A 19,083-nucleotide genomic window follows, 5' to 3' on the forward strand; every position below is an offset into this window, starting at 1 on the left:
AAACCTCATGATTTTTGATCTGGTGAGGTTGGCACTACTGGGTAGAACAGTGTCATCTGCACATTGCTGGCCCTTGTGTCCTTGTTGTCAGTTTGCCAACTGGCTGTGAACAAGCGAATTGCCCAAGGTCACACATGAAACCTGTGGTAGTGCCAAGAATTGAATCCAGTTCTCCTCACGCCCAATCCTCTGGCCACGGGACCATCCGCCCTCTCCTCCCACTGGGGAAGCTTCTGGCCCACAATACAAAACGCTGTTATTTAAATACACACCCCTGTAAACGTGTCCCTTTCACTCTGCCCGCGCTAGGCCTAAGGGCACCAGCTAGCTCCCGCTTGCATAACATGAGGCCAGGCCTCCTCTACGGGAATCGATCCCGGAACCAGTGTCCTTGGCTACTGTTTCCAGACGGAAAGTTGAGGAAGGGACCCATGCCAGGAGGGGGAGCGGTTAGAGGAACGGACACACCGACCGTCGCTCTCTAGACTGGGCTGCCGAGATGTGGAGTCGCGTCTCTGCAGTCGGGAGCCGCACACGCGGCGCCTGTCGCTGCCGCCCCCGCACCCGGCTTCTCTCCTGCCCCTGGGGCGCCCAGGACCGGGCGGCGGGGGCGCCGCGGCAGGAGCAGGGACCAGGCAGGTGAGCTCCCCGCGCTGCCCTGCGTGGGGCGGGTCTCTGGGCGTGTGTCCGTGAGGCCGCTCCGGGTGCCGAGACTTGCTAGTAGCGGCCCCGAGAGGCCGCTGGCCGCGCTCGCAGAGGGACGGACCCGCCTGAAACGCGGTTCGGTCTGTGCCGGCCGCACCGGGCTGGGAACCCCCGGGGGCCCGAGCTGCGCCTTTCGGGAGGGTGACTGACTTGGCGGGGATTTGCCTCTGCCGGCGGCCTGTGGCCCCGCCTGAGAGCCTGGCCCGCGGCTTTTAACAAGCGCCACCGAAGAATTTTCTTGTTCGGCCTCCCAGCGCTCCGGGGAGTCTTTTGCTGTTTCCTTGGGGTGGTCCGACTAGTGCGGTTACATCAGGGCTGGCTGACATTCAGCCCAGGCCCACTCCATTGACCTCAGTGGGAGTAGGTGGGTCTTTGTGTGGTGTTTTTTTTTTTTTTTTTTTACAGAGCAGCAACCGGGCAGGTGTGTTTTCTGAGACTACTTTTAACTCATTTTCTGACCTGGATTTCAAGTGAATGTAGTTGAAGTCCAGAAGGGATCATTGGATCATCTAGTCTGATTGCCTATATACCACAAGCCCTTAAATTTCATTGTTACCTCTGTATTGAGCTCAATAGCTTGTGTGTGGCTAAAGGATCTCTCCCAGAAAGGCATCCAGTCTTAGTTTGGAGACACCAAGAGACTGAATGAGCCCCTTCCCTTAGTTTGTTACAGTGGTTACTCATCCTCCACTTACAAAAAAAATTGCTTTATTTCTAATTTGAGTTTGTCTGACTTCAGCTTCCTGCCATTGGTTTTTTTATGCTTTTCTTCACTAGATTAAAGAGCTCTTTTGAACCCAGTATTTTCTCCCTCTGAAGGTGCTTAAACACTGTAATCAAGTCACTTCACAGTCTTCTTTTTGATAAGCTGAACAGACTGAGCTCTCTGTATCTCACTGTAAGTCCCGTGAATCACTTTTACGACTCTTTTCTTCACCCTCTCTTTTTTCACATTGTTTTTAAAATGTGGACACCAGAACTGTCCACAGTATTCCAGCAACAGCATGCCATGTACAGAGGTAAAATCACCTCCCTGCTTCTATTCGCTGCTTCCCTATTTCTACATCTGAGGAACGCATTGGCTCTTTTTGCTGCAACATCACAGTGGGAGTTCATGTGCAGTGTTGCTTCTCAACTATAACCCCAAAATCTTTACGGTATTAGTCCTCACAACGGTGGGGAAAGTACTAGTATCCCCATTTTTACAGATAGGGAACTGAGATACAGCGAGACTAAAAGCTTATTCTAAACCACAAGTTATACAGGTATATGGTAAGCTGTGAATTTATACCCCTATATTTATACCAATATCAGTCCTGGAGTGGACTCTCCTAGTGCTGCTCTCTGGTTTAGCCCCTATTGCTTTGGAAGCAGTTTAGGGTTTAAAACTACTTAAGTACCAGCTCTACTGGGCTTATGATACTAGAGATGTCATGAAGTGTTTTCAAGGGCAGCTGGGTCACTTCATGTCATTTTCTTTCCTACCCCTCAGTGTCATTTGTGGTAAGTCTTCTCATCCAAGGCAGTATACTGCTCAATGAGCTGGTAGTGCTGCCAGAGAATGGGGTTGCACATTATTAGCATCTATCCACTTGGTGTCAGTTGTTATGTAGGGTATCATATACAAAAGTAAGAAAGTATCATGTCTCTTCTTCTAACTAGTAATGCCAAACTTCTATATGTATTTGTGGTCTCATCAGCACTTAAAATGTGTGTGGGGGAGCAATAAAGCAATGCTGTCTGTTGGTACAGATGTATGCTCAAACCATTGGATAAAAATGAACATGGTTTGGAAACTAGTATATTTTACAGGGCACTGGAAACATTTAATCACTTCCAATAAGAATTATATATTGTGTGTGTGTGTGTATAGATAGATAGATATAGATATATATAGTGGCAAACCCAGGACAAACAGCTACAAAGGGGGTAGTAATCAGTCCCAGGGGGTTAAAAAGGCCTCTCCCAAGCCACTGAGGAGAGAGAACCATGGGGAAATAAGGTTCAGCTGGACAAGGGGTTACCAGGGAACTAATTAGGTTCAGCTGGCTCCAACTGCTTGGGACCTTTTTAAACCCTCCCCGGCGTGGAAGGGGGGGAGAGAGAGGGAGAGAACCAGGGAAGCTGCCAGTAAGTTAGGAGCAGCAAGGCTGTGAACCCTTCCTGCAAGGAAGGCTGCACTCTGTCCCCAGAAGGGAAGATAAACAAGCACAAGGGGCTGACTGAGAAAAGGAATAGCCAAACCCTGTGCTACCTGCAAGGATTTGCCTTGCCCAAGCCTGTGTCTCCAAGGCTAAAAAGGATTGAGCCTGCTGAGGAGAAGAAGGTACTTTGCCACACGTGGTGTCAGGGGTGGGATGGAGTGAGGCGTTGTGGCAAGCCATCTCAGGGCAAGGTAAATCACAAAAAATAAAAATAAAAAATGGAGGACGTAGTGAAGGCGTTGATTCAGGCCACTGCGGCCCAACAAGAGGCTACCAGAGTACAGATGACAGCCCAGCAAGAGTCAGTACGTGTCCAACAGGAGACAAACCAATTGCTGATGAACCAGGCGGCCCAAGATCGAGCCACCCTGAATGAAGTAGTGAACCAGTTGAAAGCCCTGACCACGCTGACGCACGGGCCCCAGGGGACCCGGCCGCTACGCGCAAGCAACTATTTACAGAAGATGACAACGGATGACGATATAGAGGCGTATCTCCTTGCATTCGAGAGGACGGCACTGCGGGAGGCTTGGCCCCAAGATCAGTGGGCAGGCCTCCTGGCTCCATTTCTGTGTGGGGAGGCTCAGAAGGCCTATTTCGATATGACCATAGAAGCAGCTATGGATTACCCCCAGCTGAAGGCGGAAATCCTGGCGAGGTCAGGGGTGACGCCGGCCATAAGGGCCCAGCGCTTCCACGAGAGGAAGTACCGGGACGACAAAGCGCCGAGGTCCCAGCTATTTGACTTGATCCACCTCGCCCGGAAGTGGCTCCGCCCTGAGACCCATGGGCCAGAGAAGGTGGTGGAAATCCTGGTGTTGGACAGGTACATGAGGGGGTTGCCGCCGGGCGTACGAGGGTGGGTCCGCCAAAATGATCCCTCCTCGTATGATGAACTAGTTGCCCTCGTAGAGAGACACTTAGCAGCCCAAGAACTTTCTCGGACCCCCGGGGAAGGAAGGCAGGCGCCAGAATCGGAGACCAGTCTCTGCACCGAGGCCCCGGTTTGCCCTAGTGCCAGGCTGGACAGTGGAGGGGAGGAAGGAGGCAGAAGAGCAGCCCGCGGTCCCGGAGAGACTTGAGGACTGGGGGAGAAAGACTCGAGAGATAAAGCCCAGCAGTCCGAAAAATAGGGGACTGCCCCGAGCGGGGTACCGATGTTATGCCTGTGGCGAAATGGGGCGTATCGCTGCCCAATGCCCGAATCTAGGAGAGCCTATGCAATGCGAACTGGGAGATATAGGGGGACCATGTGATCTAATAAGTCTAGTCGGGGTTGCGTTGGTCCCTCATAGATACACTAGGCCAGTTAAGATGAATGGTATAAAGACCACAGCCTTAGTAGACTTGGGAAGTGCAATCACGTTAGTCTCGGGGAAGCTGGTCGGGCAAGACCAACTATCCCGGGCCAAACGCTCGGGAATATCCTGTGTGCATGGGGATGTCAACTATTATCCAACCATCCCCGTAAAAATAGAAGTTCTCGGAAACCCCACTAGGTTGACGGTGGGAGTAGTTCCAAAACTCCCCAACCCTGTCCTTATCGGACGAGACTTCCCGGGGTTTGATAGCCTACTCCCTGGGGAGGAGGTAGAAGAAAATAATGACCCTGGGACCCAGGGCGTGGCCCAGATCGTTAACCCTCCCCCGGCCTTCCATGAATTTAGCCAGGATTTGTTCTCCCCGCCGGGGAAGTCCAGGAAGACTAGGAGGGAACGGAGGGCGGATAAAAGGAGGGGGACGAGGGTCCTAACTCAGTGCCAGAAGTCTACGCTTGTAGGGGAAAGAAGGGGCTCGACTGACAGTGGGACTGGGTCGGCGATCAACAACCCTATCGCCGGACCTGGTTCCCCAGGGGCTTTCCCCGAGGGGGAGACGGAGGTAGACCCCCCCGAGTTTAGACAAATGGGGACCGCACGCGGGAATTTTGGTCAGGATCAGGCCAATGATCCCATATACCACAATATTCTCAAAGAAGTAGTCGAGGTAAATGGGGTACCCGTGGAGGGGAGAGTTAAGGGTGCGGGGCCATATTATATGATTAAGAATGACCTGCTATACAGAGTAGTCCGGGTCCAAGAGCAAGTCATACAACAACTCTTGGTCCCACGGAAGCATCAAAGAGCCGTAATGGAGCTGGCCCACAGCCATCTGTTCGGGGGCCATCTAGGGGTAGATAAGACCCTGGATCGAATTCTACAGAGGTTTTTTTGGCCTGGCGTTTATGCAGCGGTCCGGCGATATTGCACATCCTGTCCGGAATGCCAGATACATGGGCCCCGACCCCACTTAAGGGCCCCTCTGGTAACTCTGCCAATTATCGAGGTCCCATTTGAGCATATAGCTATGGACATAGTAGGGCCATTGGAAAAGTCAGCCCGGGGCCATCAATACATTCTGGTAGTACTAGATTATGCCACCCGATACCCCGAGGCCGTACCCCTACGGAATACCACGTCCAAGACCATAGCCAAAGAATTAGTCCAGATTTTTTCCAGAGTAGGAATACCTAAGGAGATCCTGACGGACCAAGGGACCCCCTTTGTGTCTAAGCTGATGAAGGACCTGTGTACAATGCTCCACATACGGACCCTTAGAACATCGGTCTACCATCCCCAGACCGATGGCCTGGTCGAACGCTTTAATAGGACATTGAAGAACCTGTTACGGAAAGTGATTAGTCGTGACGGGAAAGACTGGGACGCCCTGCTGCCTTACTTGCTGTTTGCCGTACGGGAGGTACCTCAGGCTTCCACTGGATTCTCCCCCTTCGAGCTGTTATACGGTCGCCACCCCAGGGGCATACTGGACCTGGCTAAAGAAGACTGGGAAGAACAGCCGAACCCTGGGAGAAACGTTGTTGAACATGTGTTGCAGATGAAAGACAGAATAGCCCAAGTCGCCCCCCTTGTGCGCGAACACATGGAGAAGGCCCAAGGGGCACAACGGACAAACTACGATCGCCGAGCAACGACCCGGAAATTCCAGGTGGGGGACCGGGTGATGGTGCTCATACCCACGGCCGAGAGCAAGCTCCTGGCCAGGTGGCAGGGGCCGTACGAGGTAATAGAAGCGATAGGAGAAGTTGACTATAAGGTCCGACAGCCGGGCCGCCGGAAGCTGGAGCAGATCTACCATATAAATCTGCTGAAACCTTGGCAGGATAGAGAAGCTCCGGTGGCTGCGCTGGGGGCGCCATCCCCTAAAAGCAACCAGCCCGACCTGGTGGGGATATCCCCGGAGTTGACTCCAGAACAACGATCAGAAGTGATCAGCCTGATCAAACGCAACCAGGATGTGTTCTCCGAAAAGCCGGGCAGGACTACGGAGGTTCACCATCACATCCTCGCGGAGCCTGGAGTGAAGGTGAACGTTAAACCATACCGGATCCCAGAGGCCAAGAGAGAAGAGATTAGGACAGAGGTCAGGAAAATGCTGGCCTTAGGAGTCATTGAAGAATCTCATAGCCAATGGTCCAGTCCCGTGGTTTTAGTGCCTAAGCCGGACGGCAGTATGAGGTTCTGCAATGACTTCCGCAAACTCAATGAGGTGTCCCAATTTGATGCCTACCCTATACCCAGGATAGATGAGCTGATTGACAGATTGGGAAAGGCACGGTTTATGTCTACCCTTGACCTCGCCAAGGGCTATTGGCAGATCCCCCTGGCCAAGGCCGACAAGGAGAAGACAGCCTTTGCAACTCCAGAAGGTCTATATCAGTACACTGTTTTCCCCTTTGGGTTGCATGGGGCCCCCGCTACTTTCCAACGGCTAATGGACAAACTGTTGCGACCCCATGGAAAGTACGCGGCAGCCTATCTCGATGACGTCATCATATATAGCCCCGACTGGGAGACTCACGTGGAGAAGGTGGAAGCGGTCCTGGACACCCTGAGGAAGGCAGGGCTGACTGCCAATCCCTCCAAATGTTCGATCGAGTTAGCTGAGGCCAAGTACCTGGGGTATATAGTGGGGAGGGGCGTGGTGAAGCCCCAGCTCAACAAGTTAGAAGCTATACAGAAGTGGCCCCGACCACTCCGGAAGAAACAGGTCAGAGCATTCCTGGGACTAGTGGGGTACTATAGGCAGTTCATTCCCCACTTCGCCACCAGGGCATGCCCATTAACGGACCTAACAAAAGCTCGGGGCCCTGACATAGTAAAATGGTGTGCTGCGGCCGAGGGCGCTTTTGCAGATCTGAGGACGGCCCTCTGCACAGACCCCATACTAGTAGCCCCAGACTGGGGGAAGGAGTTTATCCTACAAACCGACGCCTCTGAAGTAGGGCTGGGAGCGGTGCTTTCCCAAATGGTCGGAGATGATGAACACCCCATCCTCTTCCTCAGTAGGAAGCTCCTCCCTAGGGAACGGAAATACGGCGTGGTGGAGAAGGAATGCCTGGCTGTGAAATGGGTCATAGAGAGCCTCCTCTACTATCTACTTGGACGGAGGTTTACCCTTGTCACGGACCATGCCCCTTTGCAGTGGATGCACCAAAACAAGGACAAAAACGCGAGAGTAACAAGATGGTTCCTGTTGCTTCAACCCTTCCACTTCACAGTACGACATAGGTCTGGGACCCGACATGGCAATGCGGATGGCCTGTCGCGAGTGCACTGCTTTCCGACCCAAGTAGCCCAACCCCGTAGTGTTGAGCGGGGGGGGATATGTGGCAAACCCAGGACAAACAGCTACAAAGGGGGTAGTAATCAGTCCCAGGGGGTTAAAAAGGCCTCTCCCAAGCCACTGAGGAGAGAGAACCATGGGGAAATAAGGTTCAGCTGGACAAGGGGTTACCAGGGAACTAATTAGGTTCAGCTGGCTCCAACTGCTTGGGACCTTTTTAAACCCTCCCCGGCGTGGAAGGGGGGAAGAGAGAGTGAGAGAACCAGGGAAGCTGCCAGTAAGTTAGGAGCAGCAAGGCTCTGAACCCTTCCTGCAAGGAAGGCTGCACTCTGTCCCCAGAAGGGAAGATAAACAAGCACAAGGGGCTGACTGAGAACAGGAATAGCCAAACCTTGGGCTACCTGCAAGGATTTGCCTTGCCCAAGCCTGTGTCTCCAAGGCTAAAAAGGATTGAGCCTGCTGAGGAGAAGAAGGTACTTTGCCACAATATATATATATAACTTCAGAACTGCCTGTTTTCTGTCTTGAATGAACTACACAAGCAAGGTAGCCTAATAATAGAAGGATATCCTCTTTTTGTACAGTTTTGAATGTTTAGAGGGTATTTTGAATAGGGTTACCATACGTCCGGTTTTTCCCGGACATGTCCGGCTTTTCGGCAATCAAACCCCCGTCCGGGGGGAATTGCCAAAAAGCCGAACATGTCCGGGAAAAATACCGGCTGGGCACTTCCTCTCCCGCGGCTGCTCTGCTCCTCCCCTCTCAGACTTCGGCTCTGTTTAAGAGCCAAGCTGCCCGAGCCAGCGCTACCGGCTTCGGGCAGCCCCCCTTGCCTCCGGACCCCAGCCGCCGGTCGGGCACTTCTCCTCCCCGGCTCCAGCTGCTCTGCTCCGGCGGCGCAGGGTCCGGAGGCAAGGGGGGCTGCCCGAAGCCGGTAGCGCTGGCTCGGGCAGCTTGGCTCTTAAACAGAGCCGAAGTCTGAGAGGGGAGGAGCAGAGGCAGCTGGAGCCGGGGACGAGAAGTGCCCGACCGGGGGCGCAGGGTCCAGAGGCATAGGGGCTGCCCAAAGCCCGAGCGCTACCGGATTCATGGTTTGCCGGGCAGCCTCCAGACCCTGCGCCCCCGGCTGGGCGCTTCCCCTCCTGGGCTCCAGCTGCGCTGGGGAAGCGCCGGCCGGGGGCGCAGGGTCTGGAGGCTGCCCGGCAAACCGTGAAGCCGGTAGCGCTCGGGCAGCCCTTTTCGCGTGGCTGGGAGGGAGGAGGGGGAGTTAGGGCGGGGACTTTGGGGAAGGGGCGGAGTTGGGGCGGGAGCGGGGGTGGAGAAAGGTCGGGGCTAGGGCCCATGGAGTATCCTCTTTTTTTTATTTTTTAAATATGGTAACCCTAATTTTGAAGAACTGGTAATGCAAAGTATATAATATAGTAGTTATTGTAGGTGGCTACAGCTTTCCCATGTTCATGTCTAAACTGCTCCTAATGCTTCATGCAGGGAGCAAATAATTACTTCCAATAAGTAATGTAAAATGAGCTGATGGGAAAAGATGCTTTTTGGGGGAAAATTATGGAGAGACTGAATTGTAGTGGATAATAGCAAAGTCTGCTCAGTGTAAGTCAGAAGGCTTTCCACAGCCTCCTTAATTAACGGGGTTGTGAAGTGTTACTTAGCTTTTTTTTTTTGTTCACAACATGCTTTTTTTCACTGATGGTGTTGGTTTATGCCTGTTTAATTTTCTTTGTAGTATACTAATGTTTGGAACATATGTAGGTGCTTTTAAGCAGTCCATGAAGACTTACTTTGTACTGTTGCTATGATTACTCTGCTTAATATGTCAAAATGCTGAGACTGAAAATGTTGAGTGAGTGTGAAAAATATTCTGATGGATATGTGTGGCGTTTGTAGTAGTCTTTTGTTTTCCTAGAGCTCTAATGTGTTTACCTATCAGACCTTAGTGGCTGATTTTTCTGGTAAGGTTCTGAAGTTATCTGGTTTTCCAGTAGCCTTAACAAAGGCACAAGGTCACATGACTGTTAGAAGGTCACGGACTGTTACAAGGCATACCTCAGCCCAAAACGAAGCCCACAGTTTGTCATAGTTATAAACTTCTTGTGGGGATTCCAACATCCCAGCATACTGTTTAGTGCAGAAAGTTACTTGTTGCCTTTTGATTCAGTTCATTCATGGAGAAAAGAAAGCTGTTTACATTATATTGCAGAAACCATAAAGAGTAAATGGTTTGTTAGACCTGCCTTCAGAGTAAAATTGTACATTTAAGTTACCCAGTTCAGTTTGTGCAAAATTAGGCCCAGTCAGTTATGACTAACCAAAGCAGTTCTGTGTAACTTATACCTTTTCCCTTCCTATCTTGTCTAGTAAAACACAAAAGTGCTTTAGCACTAGCACTGGGTTCTACAACAAAGAAGATGAATCTGCCACTTCTACAGACAGTAGTGCTGAGAAGGCTTCAGAGAATCAGGAGAAGGCAACACCAGGAAATGCAAAGAAGAATATGTTGAACATTATTCGTGAAATGAAAGTAGAATTAAGTTCAAAGAAGAAGTTCCAATTACTAAAAAAACTGAAGACCAAGGAGCAAACCAAGGACCAGCCAGAAAGTTTGGAGAGTGCAAGTAGCATGTTTCAGAAAGCTACAGCAGACCGTAAAGCTAAGAGGTAAAATGCAATATGCACAGTTCAAGTGTTTCTTCTTTGAAGTGGATTCTATTAATCTCTAGGACAAAATAGTATCATAAAATGTCTTTTTCTTTTGTATAGAAAATAATCCTCTATGGGAACAGTCCTTTTGCTAATGATACAACTGTACCCTGCAAAAAGCAATAACAAATGGAATGGTTGCATTAAGCATGTATATTTACTACATGCTTATATTCCTGGAATTGAAGCCTCAAAATGAAATGTTACTAGCTGTCCACAGACAATCAATTTAAGGGGAGTGACGGAATTTGCACTTTGAAATGCCATTACTCAGTTATGAGAAAATAAAATCTGGGAAAAGGAAAAAGTTATTTCCTTTTAATTGCCTCTCTCTGTACACAATTGATCATATACAGCTAACTTATTAAAAATGTAAATATGCAGCTAAACTCCGTTGTTTAGTTACAGTCTCAGAAAATCTTTCCTCTGAATAAGGGCATGCTTACAGAAATGTATACTCCTGGGGGAATTCTGCACCCTGCGGGGGCCACAGAATTCATACCTTCCACAGATTTCTTGGCTCCCCCGTAGAAAAATGGGGGAGCAAAGAAATCTGTGAGGAACACATGCCCCTTCTGCAGCAGCCTGGGCATGTCTGCTGGGAGCAGCTGGCAGCAGATCACCGTGGGAGGGGAGGAGGGAGGCTGGGCGTGCTTGTGTGCATCCCTGGAGAGACATTAAGGGGGTGGGGCTGGGCTCCTGCCTTAATGTGAATGAGTGATTGAGACTCAGGGCATGTCTTCATTGGCAACTTTAAAGCGCTGCCACGGTAGTGCTTTAATGTGGCTTGTGTAGTCATGGCGTAGCGCTGGGAGAGCGCTCTCTTAAAAAAAACATCCCCATGAGCACAGCTCCCAGTGCCGGTGCACTGTCTCCACTGGCACTTTGCAGCGCTGAACCTTGCAGCGCTCAGGGGGGTGGTTTTTTCACACCTCTGAGTGAGAAAGTTGCAGCGCTGTAAAGTGCCAGTGGAGACAAGGCTTCACTCTGTCCCTCTGGTCGCTGTTGCTGCATCCTGGGCTTGGAAGGAGGCATAGGGCTGTGTGAAGCAGGCTCTGTCCCTGAGGCAGAGCAGAAATTTAACAACTAAACGGGCAGGCTGCTAATGTTCCCATTGTTAATTAATTGTTCCCATTAGTCAATTAAGGCTCCTTTACCTTGCCAGAGGGATGTAAAGGAACCTTATTGCAAATGACAGTAATGGAATCCTCAGCTAGGAAGGTCTATGTGCTTTCTAACTCTTTTTCCTGTGCCAGAGAGGCACAATGGGGTTAGATTACCACTCGGGATCTGTTTTACTTACCCATTTAAAAAAAATGCCAGACAATGACTAGCAAAACTATGACTTTCATATGTGAAAGTCTGAGCAATTTAAAGCAATAGTCTACTTTACAGACCACCAAAATAAATGTAATGTAATTTAAATGAAAATCCAGGATTATAACTGGAATGCAGGGTCTTGGTTACCAGGTATTTGTAACTTAACTTTCATGTGTTTAGAAAATGCTGAACTGTTGCTGTGGTTTTATTTATTTATTTATTGGTATGGTAGTTTAAGTAAATTACCAAAATAAGTGAAACTGGTGTGATTATATTGCGTTATTTTGACAAATAAAATACACAGAATTTTGGATTTTTTGGCGCAGAATTCCCCCAGGAGTAAATATATTATCCCAATAGATAGTGACAATGCTTAACAAAGGGAAATCTTTACACCTAAACCTAGTGGTTAAAATCATGCCAAATTGTTAAAGGAACAGTAGTCATAGTTAAATCATACCCATGTACGATCCCATGAGACAGATGTGGAAAAAAAGGGTTTTTGTCAGTGACAAATTCATATCTCAGTAGCAATCTTTTATACTCTTATTTTCAGGAGGAACAGTTGATTGGTAGCTGTGCCTTAATGATTGCTTTATTGCCTTAATGATTGCACCCAACCTCTGGCAGTTTTGTGCAGCAAGAGACAAACTTGGGCCTCTTCCTTGATAGCATATAACTATTACCTTTGTCATTAAGACATAAAATAACCAGTTACAATAAAAAATGGCTTGTGAAATAATGACGCATAAGACCTTGATTTTTATGTTTTTCACCTCTGTTATCTCTTACAGGAGCAAGCCTCTCAATCCAGAATTGGTGGAAGCTGCCTCTGCTGTTGCATCTTCCTTACCTTTTGACAGAAAACGGACAGTATCAGATTTACTTGCACAACTAAGGAAGCATGAAGAAGCCACTGATGCACAGAAAAGAGGGGAAACAACTAACATAAGGTCTGTAGATTGAATAGTCCCCAATAGTGCTGAAGCCTCTAATATTACACTGTCAAATGTAAGGTGATTGAAGACTTGATATCAGAAAAACTGCTCTAAAAAGATATGCTTGAGTATGTTATCCTTCTTTAAAAAGCTAATAACTGAAGTGCAGTTAGTCTGTTTGTACTAAATTCCTTCTGTAACTTTCGAGCTATCCAGCTTGCATCCTTCCTCTAGAGCAGCCTTTCAAAATTCTCGTGCCTATTTTCCCTTGGTCGGTCAGTCAAAGTATCAGTAGATTTATTTTTTGTCATCTTCATCAACCATCACCGAGATAGATGAACTTCCAGACTTTCTATGTGGACTGGTAAATTTTAATGGCTGTGTTTGAAAGCTGCACTAAGTAAAGCAACCTCTATTTATAGTCCCACCCTACCCTTAAAAAAAATTCCAGGCAGCCCAATAAACTCCCTTGACACAGTTCCTTTTTTTTTTTTTTTTTTTAAATGTGGCTTCTGGCCAGGCAAACAACACTTATTTGGAAACTGTGAAGGAATTGTGTATACTGCCCTTCTGTTTGGTGATGACTAAAGACAGGCTGCTGACTTCTGCTACTTTCAATGTAGCAGCTTAGAAAATGCTGAATATAAAGCAGAAAACTGGATCTTCAGCAACTGAGAATGTAGAAGCCTGTAATTATGCAGGTTGGCAGTAACAAACTACAAGTAGCTTATAGATTTATTTTTAATATGTCACATGAAAATAGCTAGATTTGGAGCAATTTCAGATAACGAATTAACTGGTAAAGTGATAGGAAATGTGGATTCATAAGACTGATGAAAAGTTATTTGTGGGGTTTTATAAGGATTAGTTATAGGGCCTTTTGTGTTCAGGAAATATACCGATGAGTAGCGGAGAAAGTAACCAACACCGTTAATATTTGCTGCTGATACATGCCATTTCCATCGGTGAAAACTAAGGAGGATTGTGACACAGTCTAGATCAGGGGTAGGCAACCTATGGCACGTGTTGAAGGCAGCACACGAGCTGATTGTCGGTGGCACTCACACTGCTCGGGTCCTGGCCACCGGTCCGGGGGCTCTGCATTTTAATTTAATTTTAAATGAAGCTTCTTAATCATTTTAAAAACCTTATTTACTTTACATACAACAATAGTTTAGTTATATATTATAGACTTATAGAAAGAGACTTTCTAAAAATGTTAAAATGTATTACTGGCACGCGAAACCTCAAATCAGAGTGAATAAATGGAGACTCGGCACACCACTTCTGAAAGGTTGCCGACACCTGGTCTAGATGGTTACAAATAAACGAAATGGTGGGGAAGCACATGAATGTTAACTTTGTTAAATATAAAGTAATGCATATTCTTGAGAGAGTGTCTGTGGGAAAGAGAGAAACTATGTAACCTTCCCATACAGGTGGATGAATTCGTAATTCTCAGTCAAGAGAGATAGGGGTTATTGTGGACAAGTAAATGAAGTTCTCTCTCCAGAAGCTTAGAAGCTGGGTGCTTTTAAAAAAAAAAAAGTGGTAATGCACAATGGTATACATATCCCTGGAGTAATATGTTCAGTTTAAGTCTTCTCCTCTCAACAGAAATATAAAACATTCAGAGAGGGTTGATAGAAATGGTTAGAGATGCTGTGGGTATTGCGTACTTTTGGATTATTTAGGTCAGTGGTTTTCAACCTTTTTTCATTTGCAGACCCCTAAAAAATTTCAAATGCAGGTGTGGACCAGTGTTCTCTCTCATTTTTCCCATGCATGTACAGAATGAATTTTGTTATGTGCATCACATCACCTCCATATTGATGCACGTAAGAAAATTCATGGGGTGGCGATGGGGCTGAGGGGTTTGGAGTGTGTGAGTGGGGCTTAGGGCTGGGGCAGATGATTTGGGTGCGGGGCAGGGGGTTTGAGGGCTCTGGGGTGGGGCTGGGGCAGAGGGTTCGGGGGTGAGGGGCTTGAGGGCTCCGGCTGGGGGTGTGGGCTCTCGGGTGAGGCCAGGGATAAGGGGTTTGGGGCGATAGGACCCCCTGCAGCAGCACCTGGGCTGGGGTGGGGAGAGGTGCCTCTCCCCTAGCTGTGGCAGGTCCATGCCAGGGCTGCGGGAGGGTTGCCTTTCCCCCAACCACAGCAAGTTGGGGCAGGTCCGTGCTGGGGCCGGCGGAGACAGGCGCCTCTCCCCGCAGCGGCAGGTCCATGCTGGGGGAGGGGCATCTCTCCCCGCCCCAGCCCTGAGCCTCTGCGTGGGGCTTAATAGGCAACTGCGCAGCTTAGAGCGAACTTAGGTGTGGACCCCTTTGGGAAATCTTCGTCATAGTCTGTGGACCACCCAGGGTCCATGAACCATAGCTTGAAAACCATTGATTTAGGTGAAGGAGTTAGAGGAGACTTGACTGAGCTGTGTAAAAACTGATCATTTTCTCCATTTAGTTCTTATATAGCCTTAAGGAAAGGCTAAAGGCTAAGTTAAGATGAACAAACGGGGCAATATTTCTTCCTATTTTGTATAGTGAGCATGTGGAATTCACTGCTGCTGGAGGTTGGGGCAAAATTTGTGGCTGGATTTGAATGGCTTATTAATTGCTTGCAACTAGGGCTTGATTAAATTTACCAGACACCTACTAGCCAGTGATAGATTTGAAAGAGGCCCCACAAGTGAGACTGAGCAATGCCCTGGTGAGAAGCCCAGCACTCCTTGCTACAAGCTGCTGGGAAGGATACTTGTTCCTTGGTCCCTGTTTGAGGAGGTTCTGTGTTTAGCATACAAGCTGTACTACCCTCCACCTACTGGAAAGGAGAGGGAACTTGGTCTTTACTCCTCATTCAAGGACCTCTGGCGTCCCTAAGTGGGTAGGGTGTTTGCTCTTCCTTCCAGGAGCGGAGAAGTAGTAGTTCTACTGTACCATTCCATGGTTTTTAGAATCCCTGCTGTTCCCAAGTAATAGTTCCAGACCTTGCTGTTCTGCTGCTCATAGCTTTCCCAAGTAGCAGCAGCAACATGAATTTGACCGTTTCCCTCCCTCCTACAGAGTTCTGAATAGAAGCAGTGAAAACTAACTAGAATCTAGATAATTACAGTCTGCTGCTGCTTAGTTTAACTAGGAATTATCAGAGGCACCAGAACAGTCTGTGGTTTGGAAGACACTGCTATATTAGTGAGCATTTCATTCACATTTGTAAGGTTAACTTCACTATTATTATTATTATTATTATTTATATTACTTCCTTTGCAGTGGCATCTAGAGAGGTCAGGCCTCAATGTGCTAGATACTATATACACAGGATGAAAAGTTGGTTTCTGCCTCAGAGACTTTACAGTCTAAGTAAAAGGGTTTGAAACAGGTTTTTTTAAATGAAAGCTTGAATCCTGCAGAAATTGAGAGCTGAGGTCCCCACATTGACCAGTGAAAGCGCTGTACTCATTCATAAGTGGATTTTTCAAGCCCTGCTTACCACTGTGTAAGAGAACTCATTATTTTGTTCCGTGTGGGTTCGGAAGACATGGTTTTCCTCCCCCACCCCACATATTCAGAGTTGTACAATTGGTGCATCATTGTTCGCTTCTGAGACAGGATACTGGACTAAATGGACCACTGGTCTGAGACAGTAGATATTTTATGTAAAACTCTCAGAGATGGATTTAAATAACTGAAATACACAAGCATAAGAACCGTACAATATAACATTGTTACTATAAATCAGAATATTATTCAGATTTACGAGGTGATATTAAATGATAATAAAGATATTATAATTATAGCCAAGAAGTCTTAGCTTATATTGTGCTTTGCATACAGTCTGCCCTCTGGATGTCACTGTTGTACAGTCTTCTCCCATCATTTTGTTTTGTAGACGTATTGAGGACAGCATGTTCACTAGAAGAGGGAAAAAATTAATGATACAGGATTTTATTTTTTTTAGTGCGGGAAGAAGTTTTGCTTAATGGAAATTACAACACCACCATAGGAAAATAAATTCAGCAATATTAAAGGTTAGAATTAAATCAACAGAAGGAAAGGAATTCCGAGCTAAAGCTAAAATGCACCCTGAATTCTCCTTCTCTTGTTTTTTTTAACCCATGTAGTGCACAGGATCATTCCTGTTCAGATATATCTGCAGTACTTACACACAGTGGGTTAAATGGGGGATGGAGTTTGTTGGAAATCTGACATTCCTTGTTGTGGAAGGAAGTCAGGCCATAAATATCTTTCTGGTTTTGTTTTTGGTTAATTTCTTGTTTCTTTCTCAATGTGTTAGAGGAAATGTGTGTAGGATGAACAACATGATCGGCATAATACCATGCAATCACTTGTTTTAAAAACTATTATGAAAACATATTCGCTCACCTTTCACGCACCAGTGACAAAACATTGGGACCCGGCCATCCAAAATTGTGACACTGTGGACTGTGTGTGTTAGATGCCCAGCATAGCCAGAAGAAAGTTTGGCCAGTTGTGCAGAACCTCAAAGAGAACTGCTCAGAGGGAGTGTGATCGCCATATAGTACAACAATATTCTGTCGTTTTAGTGTGGTTGCCAAGTAAAACAGTTGGGCTGGGCAGTCTGTGACTTTGCTTCTGGCAAGGGGCAGACTGCATGATGCTAGTCAGACCCTCAGAAAACCTGTGAAGTCTATGGATCATCTCTAGCTCATAAATGCCAAGAATAACATTAACAGAAAATAATTACTAAAATGAGAGAGATCCAGAGGAACTGAACTTCTTTTGTTAATGTCAAATTTAAAATTAACCTTAGAAAATCAAGATTCTGAACATTTTAGGGCATCTTTTTGTTGTAAGTAGTTATTTTGAAGAACTCTTCTGATTTAAACCATCCAAAAGAGAGTGTTTAAATATATGCTTTATGACACTCTTCAAGCATTGCAACAGTGGGAATATATATATTGCATTTAGGTATCCAAAGCTTTCTTTTTGACCTAATTTGTTTCTGTTTTTTTTATACCACACCTGTTCCCTTGAAAAGAGGCTTTTATCTCTTAAAGCTCACGCACTGTAGTTTAACTGATTTTTATCGTTCTCACTTGCACTGTCCCAAAATCTAATAATGACTTTTGGCTTTTAACAGTCCTTCTCCCTAAAGGCATAGACACAACTTTATATCTAAAGAGTTTTATCTAAAGAGTTCTGTCACCATAACTACAATCCTTGTTGAGGGTAGTAATCGGTGAGAATTGACACAAATATATGGCCAAGCTTCTCCAACTTTTATCAAAATAATAATTATTAATAAGGTGTTGCCTTTAGCTCTCATGCTCTGACAATATTGAAGGGGGCAGGGGGGGGAACAACAGCAGCCCAGAACAGTCATTAGTTTTCCCACGTCCCGTTAGGACATCATCTGGCCAAGGCCTGCCAGACCTTCCTAAACCAAAGACCTGACTGGAGCTCCCTAACTTCAAGAGAGAGACAAATCTGTGATCCCATGCAAACTACTACTTGCTGAACCTTTCATTAAAAGTTCAGGTGCTCTTACAAATCTTAACCATTAGCATGGGAAGGTGGGTGGATGGCAAACTTCTAGATTCTTAATCAAAATGTTGTGCAGTACCAAGAGGACGTCTAAATGTATTCTGTTGACACTTTCTTTTTCACCCAAACTTGTAATTTCATATAAAAAAGAAAAATCAAGTTAATTTGACAAGATCTATTTTCCATAAACCCTTGTTGAATGGCATTATTTATATTACCTTCCTTTAATTCTTGATTAATCAAGTCCATTATCAGTCATTCCCGTATTTTGGCCAGGATCTATTTCAGGCTGACAGACCTATAATTACCTGGTTCATCCTATTTACCCTTTTTAAATACTGGCACAATGTTAGCTTACCTTTCTTCTAGAACTTTCCCAGTGTTCCAAAAGTTACTGAAAATTAACATTAGCAGACCAGAGAGCTCCTCAGTCAGTTACTTTAAAATCTCTGATGCAAGTTATTTGAACCTGTTGATCTAAAAAATCTAACTTTTAGTAGCTGTTGTTTCACATCCTCCTTAGCTACTGTTGGAATGAAAAGTATTCCATCATCATGACATAACTACATCATCTGTATTTGAGAAAAAGCCAGAACTTCTGCCTTTTCTGGATTATCATTAAGGCCGCGATTCTTTCAAGGAGGTCCCAGAAGTCACGGATTCCGGGACCTCCATGACTTCTGCAGCAGCTGGTGGGGCTGACCCTGTGGCCACCCACACTTGCTCGGGCAGCCTCTCGCCCGGAGTTGCCGTAGCGCTGACGGGGCCCCGGGCTGACCCCCACCTGGAGTCTCTCTCTCTCCTCTTGCCCCCCGGTCAGGAGCAGCAACCGCATCTGCTGGAGCACCCCCCACAGAGCAGCAGCAGCGTCCACTAGAGCGCCCCCCTCCTCCTCCCCCAGCACCTAAGATTTAGTTAGGGGTATTTATAGAACAAGTCATGGGCCGGGACTTTTTCTTTATTGCCTGGGACCTATCCATAACTTTTACTAAAAATACCGTGACTAAATCATAGTCTTTAATTATCATTGACAAGTCTACCATTTCCATATGATTCGTATTT

At 46.9% G+C, this 19,083-nt stretch overlaps 1 protein-coding gene across 1 annotated transcript in view; it reads left to right on the forward strand.

Annotated features, from left to right (window-relative positions):
• The first annotated feature begins 499 nt into the window (after positions 1–499).
• Positions 500–19,083, forward strand: part of MRPS31 (mitochondrial ribosomal protein S31) — a 34,875-nt gene continuing 16,291 nt past the window's right edge. Inside the window, exons 1-3 of the mRNA XM_065408047.1 lie at positions 500–639; positions 9,906–10,205; positions 12,362–12,520. Of these exons, the coding sequence (XP_065264119.1) occupies positions 500–639; positions 9,906–10,205; positions 12,362–12,520 (599 nt within the window). The remainder of the gene's footprint in view (positions 640–9,905; positions 10,206–12,361; positions 12,521–19,083) is intronic.

Source organism: Emys orbicularis, chromosome 1 (genome assembly GCF_028017835.1).
Source record: "Emys orbicularis isolate rEmyOrb1 chromosome 1, rEmyOrb1.hap1, whole genome shotgun sequence".
NCBI lineage: Eukaryota > Metazoa > Chordata > Testudines > Emydidae > Emys > Emys orbicularis.